The sequence below is a fragment of the Salmo trutta genome, chromosome 13 (assembly GCF_901001165.1).
Source record: "Salmo trutta chromosome 13, fSalTru1.1, whole genome shotgun sequence".
NCBI classification, from domain to species: domain Eukaryota; kingdom Metazoa; phylum Chordata; class Actinopteri; order Salmoniformes; family Salmonidae; genus Salmo; species Salmo trutta.
Genome location: NC_042969.1, coordinates 58,156,066 through 58,179,373, shown reverse-complemented (window position 1 = coordinate 58,179,373; position 23,308 = coordinate 58,156,066). Strand labels below are relative to the sequence as shown.

Sequence of the window (23,308 nt, the reverse complement as noted above, 5' to 3'; positions counted from 1 at the left end):
TGTCTTGCTCACATTGAGGGAGAGGTTGTTGTCTCTGACTTCCTCCCTATAGGTTGTCTCATCGTTGTCGGTGATCAGGCCTACCACTGTTATGTCATCGTCAAACTTAATGATGGTGTTGGAGTCATGCCTGGCCATGCAGTCATGAGAAACAGGGAGTACAGGAGGGGACTAAGCACGCACCCCTGAGGGGCTCCCGTGTTGAGGATCAGCGTGGCGGATGTGTTGTTACCTACCCTTGCCACCTGGGGGCGGCCCGTCAGGAAGTCCAGGATCCAGTTGCAGAGTGAGGTATTTAGTCCCAAGGTCCTTAGCTTAGTAATGAACTATGAGGGCACTATGGTGTTGAACGCTGAGCTCTAGTCAATGAATAGCATTCTTACATAGGTGTTCCTTTTATCCAGGTGTGAAAGGGCAGTGTGGAGTGCAATAGAGATAGCATCATCTTTGGATCTGTTCGGGAGGTATGCAAATTGGAGTGGGTCTAGGGTTCCTGGTATAATGGTGTTGATGTGAGCCATGACCAGACTTTCAAAGCATTTCATGGCTACAGACGTGAGTGCTACGGGTTGGTAGTCATTTAGGCAGGTTACTTTAGTGTTCTTGGGAGCAGGGACTATGGTGGTCTGCTTGAAACATGTTGGCATTACAGTCTCAGACAGGGAGAGATTGAAAATGTCAGTGAAGACACTTGCAAGTTGGTCAGAGTACACGTCCTGGTAATCCGTCCCAAACTAAACATCTGTGAATGTTGACCTGTTTAAAGGTCTTACTCACATCGGCTGCGGAGAGCGTGATCAAACTGTCGTCCGGAACAGGGATTTCTTATAAACTTCCTGGTTAGAGTCCCACTCCTTGAAAGCGGCAGCTCTACCCTTTAGCTCAGTGCGGATGTTACCTGTAATCCATGGCTTCTGGTTGAGGTATGTACATACAGTCACTGTGGGGTTGACGTCATCGATGCACTTATTGATGAAGCCAGTGACTGATGTGGTGTACTCCTCAATGCCATCGGAAGAATCCCGGAACATATTCCAGTCTGTGCTGGCAAAACAGTCCTGTAGTTTAGCATCTGCTTCATCTGACCACTTTCTTATTGACCGAGTCACTGGTGCTTCCTGCTTTCATTTTTGCTTGTAAGCAGGAATCTGGAGGATAGAATTATGGTCAGATTTGCCAAATGGAGGGCGAGGGAGAGCTTTGTACGCGCCTCTGTGTGTGGAGTAAAGGTGGTCTAGAGTTTTTTTCCCTCTGGTTGCACATTTAACATGCACAAAACAGTACAAATCTGTATCTCTCAGTTTTAAAGGCATACCTAAGATGCAGTACTGCAAGAGATAGAGCGCTGTTGCAGGTTAGAGGAGGTCGTACCTTTTTCACATCTCTGTCCAGTCTTCCCTGGGGGGCAGAGACACTGTCCCATGGCTTGATGACAGGGGGCCCCCCCAACACAGTCACATGACTGCTGACAGCCCTCCCCAAACCGGCCAGCCTCGCACCCTGGGACAGACAGACACAGTGACACATACACACACACACGCACACACACGCACACACACACACAGGTCTGTCTTTATTACTTCATTATAGAGGGTAAACTATATGGCTGTCTTGCAGCTGCTCTGCAGTACTCAGTGCTCTCCTGCTGGGGCTGAAGTGGGCATATAGGCCCTCACACTGAGCTGAGGAACCGAGAGCAGGCAGGAGACAGGAGGCAGGAGACAGGAGGCAGGAGGGAGGAGGCCACAGAGATGCAACAGGAATGCATTAAACAGTCTGTCTCCGCTGTGGCTGCCTGGAAACACCTGTATCTCATCAAATAACCACGTCTGCCTGCCTATCTGCCTGCTCACAGAGAAGTGCCTACACATGCTCGTATTCATACTGTATGCACTCTCCTCTATCGTTTTCATAGACATGCACACACACACACACCCACTACAAAAAAATGGCATCACAAATGCATATGTACAGTATGTTTGTAATACCCAAACGTATGGCTTTCCTGTTATTAAAGAGAACTGAAGTGCTGACCCTCCTGTCTCTATATGAGAACAGAGTGTGAATCAGATTGTGTGATCTTCCCCTCTGTCATCCAGTACTCACGTCTCTGACACAGGAAGCCACGGTAGCCAGGCGGACACACACACCGGCCTGTCGCATGATCACATGTCTGTCCCGCCCGGCAGTCACACGGACGGGCACAGTTCTGTCCGAAGAATCCAGAGGGACACCCTGGGGACAGGATGATAACACAGGAAAAAGATTTGTTGTTAGTTTCTCATACAAGAGCGCAACCAATCATCACAATCATGTTCATTTACACCAAATGTTAGAAAACAGATTGAAACAAGAAGGGACTAACAATAAGAAACTCTCATTTTCCTTTTTTGTTGGAAATGTTAAACATTGTGTGCCCACATGAACACAACCCACCTCCTCCTTCATTAGAAATATAGGGCCAGGAGTTTTTCCTGGACAGGTCACATGGTGAGGAAAAACTACTTGCCCTAACCATCATTTAAAAAAAACAACGTACGGTGTTCACAGGAGTGTCCGTAGTGTCCGGCAGTGCAGCTGCAACAGCCAGTGAAGCGGTCACATGTCCCGTTGTTCTGGCAGGGACAATCCAGTGCACAGTCTGGTCCATACTTCCCCTGGACACACACTGGAAACACAGACATATGGTAGAGACATACAGTAACAACAACAACACTCACAACAAACATTACTTCTGTATGTACTTTTACCACAGGCGGCTGGTGGCACCTTAATTGGGGAGGATGGGCTCAGAGTAATGGCTGGAACGGAATCAATAGAATGGTATGTGGTTTCCATGTGTTTGATGCCATTCCATTCACTCCATTCCAGACATTATTATGAGCCGTCCTCCCCTCAGCAGCCTCCTCTGACCTGTAACTGATACTGCACACATAACAGTGGAATGACCTAATATAAACATAGAGACACACTGTAAGCCAGGGATATGGGAAGTTACTGTGCTCACAGAGACTGCTGGTAGCTACTATTCAAAATAACACAAGTCTTCATTGTTTTGTCATGGCTGTTGGGTCATCTAACATTGTTTCAATGTTGTAACAAACAGAGTAAAAAAACTAAGCAACTTCAAGAACAGGCAGTTAAACTAATGTAGTACTGAAACACAATTAAACTCAGCTGACCCTTTGCCCTGCCTGACGTTATACTAACGTTATCCTGATGTTGTGTTGATGTCATCCTGAGGTTACCTGTCTCACAGCGTGGTCCCGTCCAGCCCAGCCCACACCTGCAAGTCCCGTCCCTGGGCTCACACAGCGCTCCGTTCTGACACACACACGTGTTCCTGCACTGCAGGCCATAGCGCCCCCTAGGGCAAGCTGGAGGAACAGCAAGGCTTTAGACAGTAATCATCATCATCATCATCACAGCACTACCAAGGCCAGCATTACATGTAGTTCTGTTCTTTAGCTACCCAGCCAGCAGTGAGCCCACCACACAGTTAAACACACACACTACACACCGACACACACACTCACTCACAAACACACACACACAAGTTTATTTAAGCAGCAGTTAATTAGCAAGATGGCAAAGTGGTCTCATTTGGCAGCGATATAAAAGAATAATCATGTTTCTCTGGGTAATTTAGATTGGGAAAACAATAAGCGAATCACTTTGATTCCCCTGTTTATTTATTTGTTTTTTTGCCAACGCCATCGACACGGAACATGGAAAACGAGCTACTTATAGGTCTCTGTAAACATTCAACACAGGAACATAAGCAGTGGCACATCCACAAACGTATGGTGCTCACTAGGAGAGCAGAGCGCTTATGAACACCATCATCTGGAATGGATGGAAACTCCCGTTTGCACCCCAGTGGAACTGCTGATAAACGGCGAGATTAGGAAAACTCAATAACCCTGCTTCTGTTCTCCAGGAGAATAAGAGCCTCTGATCATTGATATGTAGAATTTGCTAACTAAATACACATTGAAAGCTAATTTGGTTGGTTGGTTGGTTGGTTGGGTGGATTCCACAGGAGGCTGCCGAAGGGAGGAAGGCTCATAATAATGGATGGAACGGAGCCAATGGAATGGCATGGTTTCCATGTGTTTGATGTTTTTGATACCATTCCACTTATTCCGCTCCAGCCATTACCACGAGCCCGTCCTCCCCAATGAAGGTGCCACCAACCTCCTGTGGTGGATTCCCAGTTTCCAATCAGACTCTGTGTTCTTGATGAGCTCATAACCTGCTACAAACATTTACATTTACCCCAAAACTGCTCTTCACATACTCAATGGCCCATAGACACAAGGCTAGTTGTGAGGTAAAAGTCATTATTACCTTGCTGGCAGGACTGTCCGATTTTACCTGGGGCACAGATACACCTCCCAGTCACAGGATGGCACTGCCCTCCCTCCCCACAGGAACACAGATGGGCACAGTCCTTTCCATAGCGCCCCGCCGGACAACCTGGCAGTACGAAGGAAGACATGATTTAAAAGTGCAGCTTCTTTTCTTCCTCCCTTCCTTAAAGTAATCACTGATTAGGAATGACTCAACAAGTGAAAGCGGCGTGACGGAGCCCTGGCGTTCATCTGTCTAGTCATGTCTAATCCCAAGTCTTCGGACTGATTCCTAGCAGAACACTCTGTATACCTTTATTCTATATTGAAGACTCTGATTCATAGTCAGAAGATGACTTTTCAAAAACTGCTCATTTTCACCCATGACAGGTATGCTGCAGACTTACCAGTGCTGCAGTCAGCTCCTAGGAAGCCAGGTGGGCACTCACAGGTCCCTGTCTTAGTGTCACAGCGACCGCCATTGCTGCACTTACATCTGGCCTTGCAGTTTGACCCATATGATCCCTCACGACACTCTGAGATAGGGAGAGAGAGAAAGAAAGAAAGACATGGTCCGTTTTCACATTGAGGATAGCAAAGGGACATTTTCGAGAGGTTCTCAAGAGGTTCTCGGAGGTCTCGTACGTCATTCATCCAAAAGTTGCCCCCCACCGAGCAGGGCAGTGTAAATAGAATTTTCTTGTTGAGCTCAACACACTACACTATATACGGTAATAGCAGAGCAATGTTTTTGAAAGAGCTGAAATGTATAGACATTTCCCTTATATTTGAGACTTGTTTTATTGAGTTTTTACAGCATGTTACATTCTGAAATTGTCGCAGTAGCTGCCGGCTGCACTGAGCCACGTAAAACTATGGAAGCCCATTCCCGCCACCATATTTTTTATGTGTCACCTAGAATAAAAATTTGACAACATGACAGTGCCTTCAGAAAGTATTCACACCCCTTGACTTTTTCCACATTTTGTTGTGTTTCAGCTTGAATTTAAAATTGATTAAATTGAGAGAAAAAAAATGTCACTGGTCAATAAGTATTCAACCCCTTCGTTATGGCAAGCCTAAATAAGTTCAGGAGAAAAAAATTGCTTAACGCTTTGAACATGGTAAAGTTATTAATTACACTTTGGATAGTGTATAAATACACCCAGCCACTACAAAGAAACAGGTGTCCTTCCTAACTCAGTTGCTGGAGAGGAAGGAAATCACTCAGGGATTTCACCATGAGGCCAATGGTGACTTTAAAACAGTTATAGAGTTTAATGGCTATGACAGGAGAAAACAGAGGATGGATCAACAACATTGTAGTTACTCCACAATACTAACCTAAATGACAGAGTGAAAAGCAGAAGCCTGTACAGAATAACAATATTCCAAAACATGCATTGTGTTTGCAATAAGGCACTAAAATTCAAACTGCAAAAAATGTGAAAAAACAACAACAACTTTATGTCCTGAATATAAAGCATTATGTATAGGGCAAACCAACTCAACACATCACTGGGTACCACTCTTCATATTTTCAAGCATGGTGGTGGCTGCATCATGTTATGGGTATGCTTGTCATTGACAAGGACTAGGGAGTTTTTTGTTGTTGATAAAAATAAATGGAATAGAGCTAAGCACAGGCAAATTCCTGGAGGAAAACCTGGTTCAGTCTGCTTTCCAACAGACATTGGGAGACAAATTCACCTTTCAGCAGGACAATAACCTCAAACACCATGCCAAATATATACTGGAATTGCTTACTAAGACGAAATTGAATGTTCTTGAGCGGCCTAGTTATAGTTTTGACTAAAATCGTCTTGAAAATCTATTGCAAGACTTGAAAATGGCTGGCTAGCAATGATCAACAACCAAATTGACAGAGCTTGAAGAATAAATAAAAAAATAATGTGCAAATTTTGTACAATCTAGGACTTAAAGACTTACCCAGAAAGACTCACAGCTGTAATCACTGCCAAAGGTGATTCTAACATGTATTGAATACTTATGTTGAATACTTATGTAATCAAGATATAATAGTGTTTCATTTTCATAATTAGTTTTTAAATGTAGAAGTGTTTCTTCCACTTAGATTATTTTGTGTAGATCGTTGACAAAAAAATGACAATTAAATCCATTTTAATCCCACCTTTTCCACAAAATGTGGGAAAAGTCAAATTTTTATTGATTGAAACACTATGGGATGGTACATTTTACGCTAACATCATGCTTTCATTTGTGTTTGGAGCTCATTATCAGTTTATGATTTTAAATGTTAACAAGCTAAATGTCCCTTATCTTGAGCTAAGAGTTTGTGGGGCATCTAAACCCTTGTGGGGCATTTAAGCCCTGAACAATTCCTGACAGGTAACACTGTCTTCCAGGCTGTGTGCCACCCTCAAGACCACAGCCAATTGCATGCAAATAACAATGCAGCTAACTTGGCAAGTCTTGTGAGTGAGTGAGCCAGCCAGCTAGTTAGCTAGGTAGTTTTGTTAGCTTTAATCCCACCTTGTAACACAACAAAATGTGGAAAAAGTCAAGGGGTGTAAATACTTTCTGAAGGCACTGTATAAGTCTGGAGATTATGTCTAAGGATAACTCAAAATTGTGTTGTCTGACTTTCAGGAAATGGCAGTTAAAGACAAAGACACTGACTTTTGAATACCGATTTTAGACCCAATCACCATCTGTTCAAAGTAGGTAAACTCCAGTTTGTAACATTCTTTCTGAAATGGGCTGTTAATTTATGTGTTTCAATGTAGTGAGTATGATAAACTAATGAAAATATACATTTGTATGAACTTTTTGGCATTTTTATTTTGACTTTTTGAAAATACTATAATAATGGACCAGAATACCAAAGAATCAGAAATCAGAGTTTACGGTTACAACAAACAAAATTAACCCGGGGCCATGTTTAGCCTGTCCTGCACGGAGAAAAAAAAAGAGAGAGAGAGAGAGAGAGAGAGAGAGAGAGAGAGAGAGAGAGAGAGAGAGAAAGCGAGAAAGAGACAAAGACAGAGAGAGCGAGAGCGAGACTGAAAGAGCGAGACAGAGACATACAAAGACAGACAGTACACTTATTCAAACTCATTCTTTGTATAGTGCACTGTGATTCCATTGTTGATGCCACACAATCATTTCACAGCAGTAGACTACCCAACAGTAGGCACTACTTACTGAGTTCACAGCGGTTGCCGTAGTAACCAGGCAGACAGGTACACCTTCCAGTGACAGGGTGACACTGCTCATGGTCCCCAGAACACTGGCACACCTGGCTACAGTTCAGCCCGAACACACCTGATGGACACGCTGCAGGAGACACAAGCATGTACAATAAGGACGGGAGGAGATGGACATAGAGGCACGCATGCGCGCGCGCACACACACTAAAACACTCAACATGATCTGGTTTACATTGCAACATGGAGTATGCTTGTACATTCATTTCTAAACCCAATCTCTACGCAGACATAATAAAATGTAAGCACTCATTCACATTCAAATACCCAGTCACACTCAGACAATGCAGTAGTTCACAGACACTCACATAGTCACACAGGGGAAGATAAATCTATGAAACAAACATGTTTTTTTCTCTCCCTGAAACCACAGCACTTACTGAGGCAGCGTGTAGGACAGATAAGAAACGACTCCAGACTAAAGAGGCAATTACAGCGCTGTCATTATGCAAGTCTGCCTTCCAAAAGCCCTTATCCACCCAGGAGACAAAAACAATGTCTCCTGTTTAACTTGGCAACCCGAGTGTAACGTTTATCAGATGTCTGCTGAGTGTGTGAGAGAAAGGAGGGAGAGGGGGGAGAGGAGAGAGGAGGGGGGTGGTGTGGGGTGTGAGTGGGGTGTGTGTGTGGGGTGTGTGTATGGGGTGTGTTTGGGGTGTGTGTGGGGTGTATGTGGGGTGTGTGAGTGGGGTGTGTGTGGGGTGTGTGTGGGGTGTGTGTGTGGGGTGTGTGTGGGGGGTGTGTGTGTGGGGTGTGTGTGTGGGGTGTGTGTGTGGGGTGTGTGTGTGGGGTGTGTTTGGGGTGTGTGTGGGGTGTGTGTGGGGTGTGTGTGTGGGGTGTGTGTGGGGTGTGTGTGGGGTGTGTGTGTGGGGTGTGTGTGTGGGGTGTGTGTGTGGGGTGTGTGTGTGGGGTGTGTGTGTGGGGTGTGTTTGGGGTGTGTGTGGGGTGTGTGTGTGTGGGGTGTGTGTGTGGGGTGTGTTTGGGGTGTGTGTGGTGTGTGTATGTGGGGTGTGTGTGTGGGGTGTGTGTGTGGGGTGTGTGTGTGGGGTGTGTTTGGGGTGTGTGTGTGGGGTGTGTATGTGGGGTGTGTGTGTGGGGTGTGTTTGGGGTGTGTTTGGGGTGTGTGTGGGGTGTGTGTGTGGGGTGTGTGTGTGGGGTGTGTGTGTGGGGTGTGTTTGGGGTGTGTGTGGGGTGTGTGTGTGTGTGTGTTTAAAGAGAGGTGGTGAGAAGGTAGTGATGTGCTCTTACTCTCCTCACAGCCGTTCCCAGTGAGACCAGCAGGGCAGCCACATGTCCCAGCAACGTGGTGGCAGGACACCCCAGACTGACACTGGCACCACTGGGCACAGGAAGCACCGTAGACCCCAGGCAGGCAGGCTGGGGCACACCAGACACACATTCATCACTAACTAATGTATATTCACTTTAAACAGTGACAATTGTTGTTGTGTGTATAACTGCCTCGTTTAAATAAAGATGAACACTCCTTATAATGACAATTCATGATTTAACCTCAACCTGAATGTATCTATCTCAGTCCCAGGTATGCATTCAAATAAAGCATGGATGGATTTTAAAAACCAATGTCAATTGTTTTCTACAGTAATTGACCTCTCATAGTATAACTTAAGTATGTATGATTTGATAATGTGTTGTTTCCAAAGGGGCCCTTTCTGGCTCCGACACTCACGTTTGTCGCACTGGGCCCCTCTCCATCCTGGGTGACATTCACACCTGCCTGTCACATGGTGGCAGCTTGTCCCGTGGTCACACTGACACCTCTGCTCACACCCTTCTCCATGGAGACCGTCTGGGCAGGCTGCAGCACAGACACATGGGTAGTGTTCAGTAGGCCACAACGTAGCAATAGGGTTTAGAAAGGGTCTGAAAATGAACATCTGTGTTCTTATTTGAAAAGTACAGGTAGGACTTTCCCATTTAACTACGTTTCAAAACGTTTTCTCCCTTCAGAACATGACCCAACTGCTCTCTCCTTTAAAGACAGAAACAGGAAAGGAGGAGGAAATATGCATTTGGGTTTATCTCATAGTCATTATTGGCTTTCTTTCCTCAACTCCTGTCCTTCATCAACACTGAACAGGGTAGCAGAATGCATATCTCGATGTTGGCTTCTGACAGATTGCTTTCACCTATCCAAAGAGATGAGGGAGGAAGCCAGTCTAAACTATTGGGATGAACTTCTTGCATTTGGAAGCAGTGATGTCACAGGTCACCTGTCTGACAGTGCTCTCCAGTCCAGCCAGGGGGACAGCTACACCCCCCAGTCACTCTGTCACACGCCCCTCCGTTCTGACAGCTGCAGGTTTGTGTGCACCCCTCTCCATAGGACCCCTCCCCACAGTCTAGGAGAGGCAGAGAACAGAGGCCTCAGATCACACAATATATCCACGACACAATGAGCTGAATCCTAACCAGGAATCCATGTTACTGACTCGGGCTTTCTAGTAAATCATGCATTGATGTCAATGGGAGATTTGCACAAGAATTCGATCCCAGGTTAGATTTGGACCAAGGTGAGTACAGCTATGAATGCCCTAAATCCTCTGGTTGATTTCACCTCCAGGGACAGAGGGGTGGACTCACCCAGCTCGCAGGCTGCACCGGTCCACCCTCTGGGGCAGGAACACTGGCCAGTCACGCTGTCACAGAAGCCTCCATGCTGGCACAGACACAGCTGGGAACAGTCCTCTCCATACCTCCCAGCAGGACAGGCTGAACACAGTAGTACACACACAAACACAAACACACACAAAATCAATGTAATCAGAGGATGTCATTGTTCAATACAATTCAGACAGATAGAAATGAGGATGAGGATTCAGTTAGGCTGCACTAAGTTTATGTTCGAAAACAACTTACGCAGACCAAACACGTACAATTAACGTATTCATACACTCACTCGACTGTTGTGATATTTCATCGGAAATGGAATAGATCAATATTAATCCCCTATCACTTGCTGTTTTAAGGAATGTTTTACCTAAAGATATTCTGGTAGAAGAGAGATTTCAGTTCCATGCAGAGCTCCTGATGTGCTGTGTTAGTTTAAGGTTAGGTTAAGGTTAGTTTAAGGTCAGACTGGTCCCTATACTGGGTTGACCGATGAGCCACTCACCCTCTTGGCAGCTGGCTCCGGTCCATCCGGCTCCACAGCTGCAGCGGCCGCTGACGTGGTCACAGGTGGCCCCGTTCTGACACTCACAGCTCCGGCTGCAGTTCTTCCCAAAACCACCCTCAGGGCAGGCTGCCTCCCACACAGGACAGGATACACAGTCATACACTTAAATAAAAGTCAGCATTTTATACAGTAGCACTCAACCTGAAGTGGTCAGCTCTACTGGAAGTCTGGACACAGATATACAGATGTAGGATCTTAATTTGAGCCAGTTTGCTACAGCAGGAAAATAATCCAGTAGCAACAGGAAATGTGAATTATTATGTGGATTATAATTAATATTCATTTTTGTAAGGGGTGATACATTTTTCTTAAGGGAATGTCAAGTCTGGAATTTCAAAAGTGGAAAATACAAAGTTCAGAAGCCTTTTTAAACCTCAAACACACTACAGGTTTTAAATGTCCTGCGTTGCAGGAACGTAATCCTGCAACAAGGTGATCAAATTTAAAACTTTGTGTATTTGAGGTTTAAAAAGTTTTGAAATTTCATACTTGACATTCCCTTAAGAAAAATGTATCACCCCTTACAATTTTTTTCCCCATTAATTATAATCCACATAATAATTTACATGTCCTCTTGCTGCAGGTTTATTTTCCTGCTGTAGCAAACTGGCTCAAATTAAGATCCTACATCTGTATGTGGTTTAGCCAATTCCTTGTGTCATTCAGGACCGACAAGGGGCACGATGGAGCGGTTGACTAAAGCAGAAACATATCTGATCTATGGAGAGATATGGCTTCAACGTACTTGTCTTGTATTTCTTGCTTGAGATATGGCCAAATCCATACGTTTGCGCGTCTGTATAGAGCACATTCATTTGACCTATCTGAACTAGTCGCTAATGATCGATGTCTGAAATGAAATTACATTTGCGTAACGAGAGCGAGATGGGAAACAAACCACAGCAACTTGTCATTAAGCTACGCAAGTGGGTTTGAGCTGACTCTTGGCTTCGGGTAATCAGGACCACAAAACATGCTTGGGGGAGACCAGGCCCTCTCGAATAAGAATTGAGAATGACATAGTCTGAACTTTAAGAGGGCATTTCACTAGATCCATTAAAACTGCATGAAGACTTTAGAGAGCAGCGAATACAGACTTTGCATGACAGTACCGAGGGTAAAACTGATGGTCCTAAAACGTGGATCTATTTATCCAGAATCTGATGCAATTAACGATGTACGCTGGAGGGACATCCTACCAGCCCCCCTACACCCCTCCCACCCCTTATGCATCCCTAAAAAAGGAATTGGCAGGGTATCGTTAAAAAGATAATTGTTCTCAAACACATGGGAGATTGTATTTAGGGTGAGAGGATGCCGTGATGGGCTGGTAGAGAGGCTCCCTCACACCCCGTTTTAATGATGTGGCTACCCTACCCAGAATGCAGTGTGGTCCCGACCAGCCAGGGGTGCAGAGGCAGGCTCCTGTGATGTGGTGGCAGCGGGCACCGTTCCTGCACTCGCACATCTGGCCACAGTCAAGACCGTAAAACCCGTCCGGGCACACTGCAAGCCAAGATAAAACATCCTCTAGTTAGGGACTGGCAGCTTCACACACAGAGGTAAGGATGCCAACTTTTTTCTCTCTCTCTTTCTGTGTCTCTCTCTTTCTGTGTCTCTCTCTGTCTCTTTGTGTGTCTCTCTCGGTCTCTTTCTGTGTCTCTCGCTCTTTCTGTGTCTCTCTGTCTCCCTCTCGCTGTCTCTTTCCCTCTCTCGGTCTCTTTCCCTCTCTCTTTCTCTCTCTCTCTCTGTCTGATCTCTCTCTCTCTCATCTCTGTCTTTCCACCTACCAGAAATACCATATGAAATTGCAGTACCCTGCTCTAGCAGTTCATTTGTGGAGCGTCTGCATTCGTTAAGTGAGCTCACATCCCACATGTGAGGAGTATCCGTGCCACATCAAAGCCTGCGGAGACACGGGGGCCGGGCCTCCCCCCTGAGGGGGTGGAGAGAGGGGCACACACACACCAAGGACTGGTAATTAGAACACCTGCTGGGTCCACAGGCCCGTCGTCAGGGTCTAGGAACCCAGCCCAAAACAAAGCCAGGTTACTGCATGCGGGGCGCACACACACACACACACACACACACACACACACACACACACACACACACACACACACACACACACACACACACACTGTATATAGTGCATAGACACATACAGTATATAATGCATATAGACACTTGCACACATACACACACACACACTCCTGCTACCACTGGTGTTCAGTAATGCCAGTGGCCCAGGTCTGTTTTCCATTCATAGAGAGAGAGAGAGCAGGGGGAGCTGATAGTTGAAACTGTCTGTGGAGTCGGTAGACAACCATGGAGGTTAGTAAACATATTGTCTATGGCCCAGAACAGGTCCACCAGTGCTGTTATGGAAAAACCTTGTATAAATGTGGAGGGATGAAGAGGGGGCTTTCCCACTGTGCTGTAAACATTGCCTAAACGCTCGACTAAACCGTGAAACAGGCAGGAAGGCCCGTGTTTACTCAGTGATTCTCGTTGATTGCTCAATTTGTCACCGAAAAGTGCAAGATCACAGAGCAACAGCTCTAATGACAACACTTACTATCAGTTTGTATGTTAAGAGCAGTTACTACAACACAGGCACAGCAACATTTATGTCTTTGTTTAGAGAAAAGCTGCGTTCGCTTGGCTGTGTTTCTGATTGATTAACAGATGCAGTAGGACACACCTCCTTTTAGCCCTGGTGGTGTGTGGGGAAGGATGGCACTGGTTTGGGCACTGGCTGCTTCCCAGTCTGAACATATCCCTTGTTCCAATTGACCCTATGCCAAATTACCCATCTCATATACTGTACATACACTGGGACTTTTGGCCTGACCGTGCCTTTTCTCTTAGCCTGGTCCCAGATCTGTTTGTGCTGTCTTGCCAACTCCTATGGCCATTGTCACGCCAAACATGAGCAAAGCATAAGAGTAGCCAAGACAGTACAAATACATATGGGGGATCAGGCTACTTTTTCTCACGCTGCCACTATAATCTGCCTATGTGGTGGTTCTACTATAAAGATATACTGTCTCATTACAGCCTGAGCAGGGAAGATGCTGCCATGGATCCATCTGTGTGCCTGTGGTGCTATGTGCCTGTGGTGCTGTGTGCCTGTGGTGCTATGTGCCTGTGGCGCGGTGTGTCTGTGGTGCTGTGTGCCTGTGGCGCGGTGTGTCTGTGGCGTGGTGTGTCTGTGGCGCGGTGTGTCTGTGGCGCGGTGTGTCTGTGGTGATGTGTGTCTGTGGTGCTATGTGCCTGTGGCGCAATGTGTCTGTGGTGCTATGTGCCTGTGGCGCGGTGTGTCTGTGGCGCGGTGTGTCTGTGGCGCGGTGTGTCTGTGGCGCGGTGTGTCTGTGGCGCGTTGTGTCTGTGGCGCGGTGTGTCTGTGGCGCAGTGTGTCTGTGGTGATGTGTGTCTGTGGTGCTATGTGCCTGTGGCGCAATGTGTCTGTGGTGCTGTGTGCCTGTGGCGCGGTGTGTCTGTGGCGCGGTGTGTCTGTGGCGCAGTGTGTCTGTGGTGATGTGTGTCTGTGGCGCTATGTGCCTGTGGCGCAATGTGTATGTGGTGATGTTTTTCTGGGGTGCGGCGTGTCTGTGGTGATGCGTGTCTGTGGTGGTGTGTGTCTGTGGTGCTGTGTGTCTGTGGTGATGTGTGTCTGTGGTGCGGTGTGTCTGTGGCGCGGGGTGTCTGTGGCGCTGTGTGTCTGTGGTGATGTGTGTCTGTGGTGCGGTGTGTCTGTGGTGATGTGTGTCTGTGGTGATGTGTGTCTGTGGTGCTGTGTGTCTGTGGTGCGGTGTGTCTGTGGTGCTGTGTGTCTGTGGTACGGTGTGTATGTGGTGCGGTGTGTCTGTGGTGATGTGTGTCTGTGGTGTGGTGTGTCTGTGGTGCAGTGTGTCTGTGGTTCTGTGTGTCTGTGGTTCTGTGTGTCTGTGGCGATGTGTGTCTGTGGGTCTGTGTGTCTGTGGTGCAGTGTGTCTGTGGTGCGGTGTGTCTGTGGTGATGTTTTTCTGGGGTGCGGCGTGTCTGTGGTGATGCGTGTCTGTGGTGATGTGTGTCTGTGGTGCTGTGTGTCTGTGGTGTGGTGTGTCAGTGGTGCTGTGTGTCTGTGGTGATGTGTGTCTGTGGTGCTGTGTGTCTGTGGTGATGTGTGTCTGTGGTGCTGTGCAGTGGTGTGGGGCTATTTTAAGGTGCTGGAGCACACATTTCTTTTTCAATTATGTTATTATTTCTCAATCAAAGTTTGTACCAACAGATGCACCTTATTCAATATATTATTCACGATTTACCAGTGAAATGTCCAAACTCCAAACTGTATATTTGATGATATTTTTTTATTTAACCTTTATTTAGGCAATGACTGTTTACCAAGAGGCAAAAGGCCTCTTGTGGGGACGGGGGCTGGGATTAAAACATTTATTTTTAGGACAAAACACACATCACGACAAGAGAGACACCACAACACAACATAAAGAGAGATCTAAGAAAACAACACAACATGGTAGCAACACAACATGGTACAGTAGCAGCATAAACATGGTACAAACATTGTTAGGCAAAGGACAAAGGGCAAAAAGGTAGATAAAACAATGTATCACGCGAATCAGCCACAAGTGTCAGTAAGAGTGTCCTGTCTTTGAATGTAGAGATGGAGATAACACCATGCAGTTTGAGTGGTTGTTGCAGCTTGTTGCCAATCATTTGATCTCAATCAGTTTCATGGAAATTTGAATTTAGATCTTCTTGAATGACTGTTTCTAAGTGAATTAGAGCCGATGGTGTTTTAAACTATTAGCCTTGTATTTTGTTTCAATCAAAGCATAGGCTATCCTACCTAGTGTTGCACGCTGTTGAGTTTTGGCTGCATTAGAACAAAAACTGTGACTATTTAGCTACAACAAGCATCCTTAAAACTCATGAGCTCCAAGTCCATAACAAACTGTTTTGAGGACAGCAGTTTTAGCAACACCTCATAGAGTTTTGTGTCTTTGGCTGTTCTCGTTAGGGAGTGAAGTTTATGCATAATAAGGGTTACATGGATAAAATCGAACCTCTCTGAAATGAAAATGGATGGCCCTCCCTTCAGCAAAATACATTTTGCCTAAACCTTCCCTGACCCGGAACATTTAAAAAAAACAAGTGACCATCCCCTATACCCAAAAGAATAATGTAAACATACAGTGGATAGCAGAGAAGATGGCTAAAATATCTCCTTAATAGTAAAAACATTACATGAATCTATTATCATATTTGCAGGTCCGAGAAAAAATTGCCTTTTAGAAATATTTCTTGCAATTCAATTTTTACCAGATTTTTTTTATATCACACAAATTACCGAAATGACAGGCTAAGAATGGCCAGAGAGATAGGCCTATGTGTTTTGATTGCAAACTGTCCCTGTTCGCAAATAATTAAATCTGAGATCTGAGCATGCTACGTTCAAAAGTTAGGCCTACCTTTCCACCACAGACAGAGTAGACCTACCTTTCCACCCCAGACAGAGTAGGTCTACCTTTCCACCCCAGACAGAGTAGACCTACCTTTCCACCCCAGACAGAGTAGACCTACCTTTCCACCCCAGACAGAGTAGGCCTACCTTTCCACCCCAGACAGAGTAGACCTACCTTTCCACCCCAGACAGATTAGGTCTACCTTTCCACCCCAGACAGAGTAGACCTACCTTTCCACCCCAGACAGAGTAGACCTACCTTTCCACCCCAGACAGAGTAGACCTACCTTTCCACCCCAGACAGAGTAGACCTAACTTTCCACCCCAGACAGAGTAGACCTACCTTTCCCCCCAGACAGAGTAGACCTACCTTTCCACCCCAGACAGAGTAGGTCTACCTTTCCACCCCAGACAGAGTAGACCTACCTTTCCACCCCAGACAGAGTAGACCTACCTTTCCACCCCAGACAGAGTAGACCTACCTTTCCACCCCAGACAGAGTAGACCTGCCTTTCCACCCCAGACAGAGTAGGTCTACCTTTCCACCCCAGACAGAGTAGACCTACCTTTCCACCCCAGACAGAGTAGACCTACCTTTCCACCCCAGACAGAGTAGGCCTACCTTTCCACCCCAGACAGAGTCGACCTACCTTTCCACCCCAGACAGAGTAGGTCTACCTTTCCACCCCAGACAGAGTAGACCTACCTTTCCACCCCAGACAGAGTAGACCTACCTTTCCACCCCAGACAGAGTAGACCTACCTTTCCACCCCAGACAGAGTAGGTCTACCTTTCCACCCCAGACAGAGTAGACCTACCTTTCCACCCCAGACAGAGTAGGCCTACCTTTCCACCCCAGACAGAGTAGACCTACCTTTCCACCCCAGACAGAGTAGACCTACCTTTCCACCCCAGACAGAGTAGGTCTACCTTTCCACCCCAGACAGAGTAGGTCTACCTTTCCACCCCAGACAGAGTAGGCCTACCTTTCCACCCCAGACAGAGTAGACCTACCTTTCCACCCCAGACAGAGTAGACCTACCTTTCCACCCCAGACAGAGTAGACCTACCTTTCCACCCCAGACAGAATAGGTCTACCTTTCCACTCAAGACAGAGTAGGTCTACCTTTCCACCCCAGACAGAGTAGACCTACCTTTCCACCCCAGACAGAGTAGACCTACCTTTCCACCCCAGACAGAGTAGGCCTACCTTTCCACCCCAGACAGAGTAGACCTACCTTTCCACCCCAGACAGAGTAGACCTACCTTTCCACCCCAGACAGAGTAGGTCTACCTTTCCACCACAGACAGAGTAGGGCTACCTTTCCACCCCAGACAGAGTAGACATACCTTTCCACCCCAGACAGAGTAGGCCTACCTTTCCACCCCAGACAGAGTCGACCTACCTTTCCACCCCAGACAGAGTAGACCTACCTTTCCACCCCAGACAGAGTAGGCCTACCTTTCCACCACAGACAGAGTAGACCTACCTTTCCACCCCAGACAGAATAGACCTACCTTTCCACCCCAGACAGAGTAGACCTACCTTTCCACCCCAGACAGAGTAGGCCTACCTTTCCACCCCAGAGAGTAGACCTACCTTTCCACCCCAGACAGAGTAGGCCTACCTTTCCACCCCAGACAGAGTAGGTCTGCCTTTCCACCCCAGACAAAGTAGGTCTACCTTTCCACCCCAGACAGAGTAGACCTACCTTTCCACCCCAGACAGAGTAGACCTACCTTTCCACCCCAGACAGAGTAGTCTACCTTTCCACCCCAGACAGAGTAGGTCTACCTTTCCACCACAGACAGAGTAGGTCTACCTTTCCACCCCAGACAGAATAGACCTACCTTTCCACCCCAGACAGAGTAGACCTACCTTTCCACCCCAGACAGAGTAGGCCTACCTTTCCACCCCAGACAGAGTAGGCCTACCTTTCCACCCCAGACAGAGTAGGTCTACCTTTCCACCCCAGACAGAGTAGGCCTACCTTTCCACCCCAGACAGAGTAGGCCTACCTTTCCACCCCAGACAGAGTAGACCAACCTTTCCACCCCAGACAGAGTAGACCTACCTTTCCACCCCAGACAGAGTAGGCCTACCTTTCCACCCCAGACAGAGTAGACCTACCTTTCCACCCCAGACAGAGTAGGTCTACCTTTCCACCCCAGACAGAGTAGGCCTACCTTTCCACCCCAGACAGAGTAGGCCTACCTTTCCACCCCAGACAGAGTAGACCAACCTTTCCACCCCAGACAGAGTAGACCTACCTTTCCACCCCAGACAGAGTAGACCTACCTTTCCACCCCAGACAGAGTAGGCCTACCTTTCCACCCCAGACAGAGTAGACCTACCTTTCCACCCCAGACAGAGTAGACCTACCTTTCCACCCCAGACAGAGTAGGCCTACCTTTCCACCCCAGACAGAGTAGACCTACCTTTCCACCCCAGACAGAGTAGACCTACCTTTCCACCCCAGACAGAGTAGGCCTACCTTTCCACCCCAGAGAGAGTAGACCTACCTTTCCACCCCAGACAGAGTAGACCTACCTTTCCACCCCAGACAGAGTAGGCCTACCTTTCCACCCCAGACAGAGTAGGCCTACCTTTCCACCCCAGACAGAGTAGGTCTACCTTTCCACCCCAGACAGAGTAGGTCTACCTTTCCACCCCAGACAGAGTAGACCTACCTTTCCACCCCAGACAGAGTAGACCTACCTTTCCACCCCAGACAGAGTAGGCCTACCTTTCCACCCCAGACAGAGTAGACCTACTTTTCCACCCCAGACAGAGTAGACCTACCTTTCCACCCCAGACAGAGTAGGCCTACCTTTCCACCCCAGACAGAGTAGGCCTACCTTTCCACCCCAGACAGAGTAGACCTACCTTTCCACCCCAGACAGAGTAGACCTACCTTTCCACCCCAGACAGAGTAGGCCTAACAACACAGACATTTATTTTTTACTGTTGGCTACTCTTCTTCTATGGCTTAACCCAATGACAGGTCACACGTTTTTTCCCTAAAAACTGTCTGGGTTTAAACATATTCTATTGTACAGAAAGTGAATAGCTTAATTCATAGTGACAGAATTAGATTACTTCACAAGCAAAGTCCATTCTTTATCTCCTCGGCTATAGAAGGTTGTAGCTCAGCCTCTGAATGTCAAAGAAAGTAAACAATGATATCCCCATATGCATCGGAGTCACGTCGTTGCCGGATATTTTACAGCTTGTTTCTAGCATTGTGGACCAAAGCCCTGTTATAGATCACTTTACATAATCAGATCTGTTTTATTTTCTTGAAATTCTTAAGCTAACAAGGGGTAGGCCTGTGCTTTTTCAAATGTTCTTTAATAAAAGGAAGTCCTATGGCATACTCTCTCATTAATTTGAGTCTTGGTTTTAACTTAACAGCCCTTCACAGACACAGAGGTAGACTATTTAAAGAGTGCATGGTGGGTGGAGGAATTGACCGACAAATCTATGGATATAGCAGCTAATTCTGTCTGTCAAACAGACAGAGTCCTACCTCTTATTTCTTAAATAGGAAGAAATAGGCTCCAACACAAAGCCCTTTCGTTGTTAGTAACGTCTAATTAAAATGATGGTTGAAATTAATTATGCCTTCATGAATTTGCCTACTTTCAGCACCATGAGCTGTCCATTTCTGATTGATTGTGCAGTGGCTGCTGCTTCAAGTTTCAGCACCACAATGTAAATTAATTCAATCTGGCTTATTGTGAGGTTAATAACTCTGATAAATACATCAAGGACAAGAAACATATTGTTTTTATTCAAATCAATTACAGTAGTAGCAAGCTATTAAAGTTAACATCCGGTCCTCCAGTCATCTTTGAGCTCTCCTTCTAAAACTGAACAGAACATAGGCTTTAGGATAATATTGCATTTTCTGGAATAGGCCTAATAAAATAAAAATGTTGGTTAGGCAGCACAAAAGAAATGATGCATCAGCATGATCAGAGCAGGCTGGGGCTCAGGGCTGGAACATCCATTACAGTGTGTAACGCAGTCTAGTTCTATTTACACCATCCCACTGTTGCATAAGAAGCATAATAAGCAACTCATTCTAAAACACTGAGAAATACTGAAATTTCATCAATTACAAATTACAGTGCCTTGCAAAAGTATTCACCCCCCTTGGCATTTTTCCTATTTTTTTTGCATTACAACCTGTAATTTAAATGGATTTTTATTTGGAATTCATGTAATGGACATACACAAAATAGTCAAAATTGGTGAAGTGAAATGAAAAATAAACAACGGAAAAGTGGTGCGTGCATATGTATTCACTCCCTTTGCTATGAAGCCCCTAAATAAGATCTGGTGAAACCAATTACCTTCAGAAGTCACATAATTAGTTAAATAAAGTCCGCCTGAGTGCAATCTAAGTGTCACATGATCTGTCACATGATCTCAGTATATATACACCTGTTCTGAAAGGCCCCAGAGTCTGCAACACCACTAAGCAAGGGGCACCACCAAGCAAGCGGCACCATGAAGACCACGGAGCTCTCCAAACAGGTCTGGGACAAAGTTGTGGAGAAGTACAGATCAGGGTTGGGTTATAAAAAAACATCTGAAACTTTGAACATCCCACGGAGCACCATTAAATACATTATTGAAAAATGGAAAGAATATGGCACCACAATAAACCTGCCAAGAGAGGGCCGCCCACCAAATCTCATGGACCAGGCAAGGAGGGCATTAATCAGAGAGGCAACAAAGAGGCCAAAGATAACCCTGAAGGAGCTGCAAAGTTCCACAGCGGAGATTGGAGTATCTGTCCATAAGACCACTTTAAGCCATACACTCCACAGAGCTGGGCTTTACAGAAGAGTGTCCAGAAAAAAGCCATTGCTTAAAGAATAAAATAAGCAAACACGTCTGGTGTTCGCCAAAAGGCATGTGGAAGACTCCACAAACATATGGAAGAAGGTATTCTGGTTATTGAGGTTATTCTGGTTATTATTCTAAAATTGAGCTTTTTGGCCATCAAGGAAAATGCTATGTCTGGCACAAACCCAACACCTCTCATCACCCCGAGAACAACATCCCCACAGTGAAGCATGGTGGTGGCAGCATCATGCTGTGGGGATGTTTTTCAATGGCAGGAACTGGGAAACTGGTCAGAATTGAAGGAATGATGGATGGTGCTAAATACAGGGAATTTATTGGGGGAAACCTGTTTCAGTCTACAAGAGATTTGAGAATGGGACGGAGGTTCACCATCCAGCAGGACAATGGCCCTAAGCATACTGCTAAAGCAACACTCAAGTGGTTTAAGGGGAAGCATTTAAATGTCTTGGAATGGCCTAGTCAAAGCCCAGACCTCAATCCAATTGAGAATCTGTGGTATGACTTAAAGATTGCTGTACACTAGCAGAAGTCATCCAACTTGAAGGAGCTGGAGCAGTTTTGCCTTGAAGAACGGGCAAAAATCCCAGTGGCTAGATGTGCCAAGCTTATAGAGACATACCCCAAGAGACTTGCAGCTGTAATTGCTGCAAAAGATGGCTCTACAAAGTGTTGACTTTGGGGGGGGAATAGTTATGCACGCTCAAGTTTTCTGTTTTTTTTTGTCTTATTTCTTGTTTGTTTCACAATAAAAAATATTTTGTATGTTCAAAGTCGTAGGCATGTTGTGCAAATCAAATGACACAAACCCCCCAAAAAATCTATTTTAATTCCAGGTTGTAAGGCAAAACAAAATAGGAAAAATGCCAATGGGTTGAATACTTTTGTAAGCCACTGTACATGATCCTCCTATGGATTAGATAAAACAAATACTAAACCCTCCCCTTGACTGAAATTGAAAAAGCATGACCCTCCCCTATTTTCCTCCAGGTACCCATTCTATAAATTCAGCTGCATCTCTTAAGTCGGATTTGGCCCGCTCAAAGTGAGCGAGTGAGCACAGAGCATGTTGGACCAGGAAAGAGCTCGCCACTCAGTGCGTTCTCAATACTCACCCTACTTTTGCCACTTGTTGCTGCAGTTTGGCAGTGGACTCAGCGAATTGGTTACCTCTAGGCTGCTACACATACAGTGCATTTTGGAAAGTATTTAGACCCCTTGACTTTATCCACATTTTTTTACGTTACAGCCTTATTCAAACTCCAAGTGGGCTGTCATGTGCTTTTTACTGAGAAGTGGCTTCCGTCTGGCCACTCTACCATAAAGGCCTGATTGATGGAGTGCTGCAGAGATGGTTGTCCTTCTGGAGGGTTCTCCCATCGCCACAGAGGATCTCTTGAGCTCTGTCAGAGTGACCATCGGGTTCTTGGTCACCTCCCTGACCAAAGCCCTTCTCCCCCGATTGCTCAATTTGGCCGGGCAGCCAGCTCTAGGTAGAGTCTTGGTGGTTCCAAACTTCTTCCATTTAAGAATGATGGAGGCCACTGTGTTCTTGGGGACCTTCAATGCTGCAAAATGTTTTGCTTCGACACAATTCTGTCTCGGAGCTCTACTGACAATTCCTTCGACCTAATGGCTTGGTTTTTGCTTTGACATGCACTGTCAACTGTAGCACCTTATATAGACAGGTGTGTGCCTTTACAAATCACGTCCAATCAATTGATTTAACAACAGGTGAACTCCAATCAAGTTGTAGAAACATCTCAAGGATGATCAATGGAAACAGGATGCACCTTAGCTCAATTTCGAGTCTCATAGCAAAAGTCTGAATACCTTTGTAAATAAGGTATTTATTTACATAAGTAACAAAATATGAAAAAGTCAAGGAGTCTGAATACTTTCCGAATGCAGTGTATTTATTTGGTTTGTCATTCTATCGTTTTCCATGGAATTTGTTTGGTAATGAAATAGAATTTATTTAGAATTTATCTGAATTAATTTTCCAGGAATATTTTGACCAGCTCTGTGTATTCTTAAATTGAAGTGAGTTTGTTTTACTGAGGCAGCACTACAACCCTGGTGCTGTCTCTGTGGAACTGTCTCTCTGGAGCTGTGTTTCTGTGGTGCTGTGTGTCTGTGGTGCTGTCTGTCTGTGGTGCTATGTGT

At 46.0% G+C, this 23,308-nt stretch overlaps 1 protein-coding gene across 1 annotated transcript in view; it reads right to left on the bottom strand.

Annotated features, from left to right (window-relative positions):
- The window catches only part of LOC115206169 (multiple epidermal growth factor-like domains protein 6), a 99,289-nt gene that overhangs the window by 3,192 nt on the left and 72,789 nt on the right, over positions 1–23,308 (bottom strand). The window contains exons 24-36 of the mRNA XM_029772825.1: positions 12,177–12,305; positions 10,737–10,865; positions 10,205–10,333; positions 9,835–9,963; positions 9,291–9,419; positions 8,849–8,977; positions 7,539–7,670; positions 4,760–4,888; positions 4,351–4,479; positions 3,249–3,377; positions 2,540–2,668; positions 2,107–2,235; positions 1,372–1,500 (exon numbers count right to left, since the gene is read on the bottom strand). Coding sequence (XP_029628685.1) covers positions 1,372–1,500; positions 2,107–2,235; positions 2,540–2,668; positions 3,249–3,377; positions 4,351–4,479; positions 4,760–4,888; positions 7,539–7,670; positions 8,849–8,977; positions 9,291–9,419; positions 9,835–9,963; positions 10,205–10,333; positions 10,737–10,865; positions 12,177–12,305 — 1,680 coding nt within the window. The remainder of the gene's footprint in view (positions 1–1,371; positions 1,501–2,106; positions 2,236–2,539; positions 2,669–3,248; positions 3,378–4,350; positions 4,480–4,759; positions 4,889–7,538; positions 7,671–8,848; positions 8,978–9,290; positions 9,420–9,834; positions 9,964–10,204; positions 10,334–10,736; positions 10,866–12,176; positions 12,306–23,308) is intronic.